The 2,234-nt window shown below is 32.4% G+C and overlaps 1 protein-coding gene across 1 annotated transcript in view; it reads right to left on the reverse strand.

The window, feature by feature from the left end:
- Positions 1-1,549, reverse strand: part of LOC107646081 (vacuolar protein sorting-associated protein 51 homolog) — a 5,749-nt gene extending 4,200 nt beyond the window's left edge. The window contains exons 1-6 of the mRNA XM_016350271.2: positions 1,048-1,549; positions 928-982; positions 688-795; positions 492-590; positions 243-320; positions 5-82 (exon numbers count right to left, since the gene is read on the reverse strand). Of these exons, the coding sequence (XP_016205757.1) occupies positions 5-82; positions 243-320; positions 492-590; positions 688-795; positions 928-982; positions 1,048-1,382 (753 nt within the window). The 5' untranslated portion in view covers positions 1,383-1,549. The remainder of the gene's footprint in view (positions 1-4; positions 83-242; positions 321-491; positions 591-687; positions 796-927; positions 983-1,047) is intronic.

Consider the following 2,234-nt stretch of genomic DNA (forward strand, 5'->3'; position numbering starts at 1 on the left):
AAACCGGAAAATCCAACTGCTTAAGCAGCAATGCAGCCTCAGCTCTCACTTGTATAGGTTCAGAATCTGAAAACAGCTTTTCCTGGTTGGAGAAGAGAATGTTGATTAAGATGACAGGCTTCTCAATGACAAATTGAACATTAGCTTTTTATTCAACATATTATCAAAGAATTGAATGAAAATTTTCGTGCTTAGCATATATCTAACATAGCCCTCATATCATGAATGCCAAAGAACTATACCTGCAAGTTTTTAACTATGATAGCTATTGCTTCATCGGATGCTCGCTTACAATCATGGAATGAAGAGTCTCCATATGCCTGATAAAGAAGGTAAAATAAATAAATAAACTAAAACTAAACTTAGAAAGATATGCCATATAAGGCCTAGATGGTTTGCATTATGAAACTATTTGTATGCGTAAAATGTGAAAATTAGACAAATAATAAATTGAATTAGTTAATAATAACAACTATTCCTACATATCCAACCTTAAAAATTGGCATTGCACCAGTGTAGAATCTGACAGCATCCGCATAGGCTTCTGATTTGATGCACTTGCCAAGTCTATCAGGTAGATCATATATGAACTACTCTTCCATATCAGTGAAAAGTATAAGTTACATGAGAGACAAAATCATAATGCTTAGAATAATATATATAAACTTGATGAACATTATTTAATACCTGAACTTTTCGAAGAAGATTACAAGTGCGATGCAATTTCTCAATGTGCTCCCTCTTCTCAAATAAAGAAGTGTTAACACTGTCACTCCTGGACTGTACAGACATGATCTGGATTTTTTTTAGGGAAAAAAGAAAGAAAGACGTGATTAATTAATTGCTAATAAACTCTCAAGCCTCCTATATATTCTTCTTTTTGTTTTTGCTAATGATCAATAATTATTAATTTAATGCTAGACTTACTTTTTCAAGAAGGTACTCCATATTTCCCTCCATCCCCAAAATATTACTTTTCATCCTGCTCAAACAAAGCATGCATATAAAACACTACAGGATCATATAAGATGAATGATATTAATATACCTCTTGATAGTATCAGTGGCACTGATGAACTTGTTGTAATTCTCGTAAACAAGCATCTGCAAGTCGGTGTCGAGATTCTTGATCTCAGCGGCCATATCAACGTGGCGCTTGAGAAGGCCTTCCAAGTTGGAGTTATTGACGAGAATGTTCATGTAATGGTTGGGATCGAAGGAGGAGGAGTTGATATCGTCGGGTGTTGAATGCTTGGAGGAGGCGGTGGGGGAATGAGACAACATTGAGGGGTTTGGAGCGTAAAAACTGGATAGCAGATCCCTCATTCGCTTTGCTTTGTCGTCCAATAATGGTGCATCACCGTCGCCATCGCTCCCCATCATTCTTAATTTAACTTTCTCTCTTGCTCCGATCAGGGAATCATATAGAGATTTGGAGGCTTGTGTATGTGTTTCCAGAGTCGGAGTTGAGCTCTTTTTTTCAGCTTATCAGTGATTGCTGATGCTATTTTCCTGGTTTCTCAGTGTACATCACAATATAATCCATCATACTCTAGAGTCTAGATAGTTGCGTTTGGTTACAGTTACTTATCAATGCAAAACATGTATAAATCAAATTAAGTATATCACATAATATGTTTGGTTTGTTTCATTAAAATACGAGATAATATTCAATTTATTCCTGATACCAATGATTTAAGTTAATATAAGACAATACTCAATTTGTTGTATTAAAATATGAGATAATATGCCATTAAAATTTAAGTTTACTCAATTTAATCTTATACCAGTTATTTGAGTTAGTTCTTTGACTATTTTTTTATTAACATAGAATATGTTGATGTGACATGTTGATCTATACGTCTAAATATGTAATAGAGTGATGATGTGACATGTGGCATGTCGACGTAAACGACAGTGTCACGTCACAAAACATAATTATCCACGTGTCAAAACATGATTTGTTTATATTACTAATTCTCATTATTACAAGTGACTTGATTTAATAATTGAATTTTGTTAAGCGATTTAATGTAGTCGGTGAGTTTTACTAAATGATTTAATTTAGTCTCTAAAATTAAAAGTTGTACATCAAAATAATTCCTAGACCAATTTTTTTTTTTTAAATCTACTAATTTTTCATTTATTTTTTTCACATAATTTAAATAACATTCTCATAATAACATAATAAAATACTATTTTAAAAAATATATGATATAACAAATTATTTTATAA

The sequence above is a fragment of the Arachis ipaensis genome, chromosome B06 (genome assembly GCF_000816755.2).
Source record: "Arachis ipaensis cultivar K30076 chromosome B06, Araip1.1, whole genome shotgun sequence".
NCBI classification, from domain to species: domain Eukaryota; kingdom Viridiplantae; phylum Streptophyta; class Magnoliopsida; order Fabales; family Fabaceae; genus Arachis; species Arachis ipaensis.